The sequence below is a fragment of the Fonticula alba genome, assembly GCF_000388065.1.
Source record: "Fonticula alba strain ATCC 38817 unplaced genomic scaffold supercont2.1, whole genome shotgun sequence".
Lineage (NCBI taxonomy): Eukaryota > Rotosphaerida > Fonticulaceae > Fonticula > Fonticula alba.
Window position 1 is genome coordinate 738,479 of NW_009242971.1, and position 1,986 is coordinate 740,464.

At 66.1% G+C, this 1,986-nt stretch overlaps 1 protein-coding gene across 1 annotated transcript in view; it reads left to right on the forward strand.

The window, feature by feature from the left end:
- Positions 1-52: 52 nt before the first annotated feature.
- The window catches only part of H696_00154 (hypothetical protein), a gene marked incomplete at its 5' end in the record, with an annotated part of 4,769 nt that continues 2,835 nt past the window's right edge, over positions 53-1,986 (forward strand). The window contains 3 exons of the mRNA XM_009493989.1: positions 53-61; positions 120-323; positions 452-805. Of these exons, the coding sequence (XP_009492264.1) occupies positions 53-61; positions 120-323; positions 452-805 (567 nt within the window). The remainder of the gene's footprint in view (positions 62-119; positions 324-451; positions 806-1,986) is intronic.

Sequence of the window (1,986 nt, forward strand, 5' to 3'; positions counted from 1 at the left end):
CCCCGCCGCTACTTCCATCTGCCTCTTTGGCTTCCCCTCCTTCTTGTGGCGGATGCGACTAGTGTTTATATACTCCCCCCGCTCCTCTGACACTGGCGGCGACCTACACACATATGTAGATCTCCCTCAACCTCTTCCGGTCTTTGGCCCCCGAAGTCAACCCTCATGGGGATGCATTTGATCCGGATGAGGATGAGCCGGTTCTGGAGCCGGCCTGGCCGCATTTGCAGTTGGTATACGAGCTGTTTCTTCGGTTCATCGAGTCGGCCGACTTCAACTCCAAAATCGCCTCGCGCTACATCAACGAGCTCTTTATTCAGGAGGTGCGCACCGCGGGCGGCAACCCATGGCCCCATCTACTTGGCCTTACCCCTGCAGGACGCACACGCACCTGCATGCATCGCACGCACGCACGCACGCAGGCTTCTAATGCTCCCTCCTCCCTCCCCAGCTTCTTGCCCTTTTCGACGGCGAGGACCCGCGCGAGCGAGACTACTTGAAGACCACCCTTCACCGGATCTATGGGAAGTTCCTCCCCCTGCGGGCATTCATCCGCAGGGCCATCAACGACGTGCTGCTGTCCTTCGTCCATGAAACCGAGCGGCACAATGGTGTGGCTGAGCTGCTGGAAATCCTGGGATCCATCATCAATGGGTTTGCCCTGCCGCTCAAGCGCGAGCATGTCATTTTCCTGAAGCGCGTGTTGATCCCCCTCCACAAGGCCCGCGCCCTGTCGCGCTTCCACCCGCAGCTGGCCTATTGCGTGGCCCAATTCGTGGAAAAGGATCCCTCTCTGGCCGAAGTGGTATGTGTTGCCGGGGACAAAGCACCCCCCCCCCCCCCCCTGCCCAGGCGACCTCGCATCGCTCTTTAACCAACCACCCAGGCTGGCGGCGATGCCAGCCTGCCTTCGTGTACCACTTCGCCCGAGTGGCATTTCAGGCGCGTGAGGATGCCGGGGCCCCCGCCCCTCCCGGCGACCCGCACGCCGGAGGCAGGGAGCCTTTCCTGACACGTATGCCAGGGATGCATACTCCCGTCTATGGGGGACCAGCAGGGGGGGGGGGGGGCGGAGCCCAACCGGGCCCCGAGTGCAGCGGCATCCAGTCGGTCCGGAGGCGGCCGGAAGAAATTTGCTCCCAACACGCCCCCACGAATACGGCCCCCGGACGGGGGAGGGTGGGCGGGGAATTCGCTGTCCATCAGGCGGCGGCCCCTACCCTGGTTGCCGGGGCGCGCGCACGCAGGAGGAGGTCTAAGCGCGATGGGCGCGCCTGCCGGCCGGGCGCGCAAGCCAACGGGTGCGCGCTCTCTCTTTAATCACGGCCGCTTGAAAGGACGAAAAATTCGTCTTCTTGCAGTGTTTCCTCCGCGCCCCCCCCCCGCCCCCTGCCCTGGACGGCCTCTCACATACTTACATTTGCAGGGCGGGGGCGGGGGGGCGGGGCGACCGGGGGCGGGGTTGGGGGGTGCCGGGCCCGACCAGGGAGGGGCCTGGGTGCGGGAGCGGGAGACAGTCGCCTGTGCCCGTGTCTGCCGCGTACGCAGGAAGGGGGGGGGGGGCGAAGGCCGGAGGGCGTCCTTTTTCCCTCTCCAGGCCCCTCCCACCAGTAGGCGGGGGCCATCGCCGGCGCCGCCGGGGGAAGAGGAGCTCTTTCAGATTGCGATCTCATGTTCCCTGCGCCTGGTCCCGCAGTTCCCCATTGCTTTCCGAAGAGCCCTCCCACCCCCATCCCCTCGCGACCGTAATCCCATTCTCCGCCCCGCCTCCCTGCCTCCCGCCTGTCTCTCGCCTCGCTCCCCGTGCGCGCGCGTGTCCGCAGTCTCCTTTCCTCCCTCCCTCCCCGTGCCTGCCTGTACGCTGTCCTCAAACACCCTCGCCTCCGCCAGACTCCCCTGGTGGCGGCCTCCTCCCCGTCCTTCCGCTTGAGGTCAGCCCGCTCACTCTGCCGCCCCCTTCTTCCCCTCTCCCCGGTCACTCCTCCC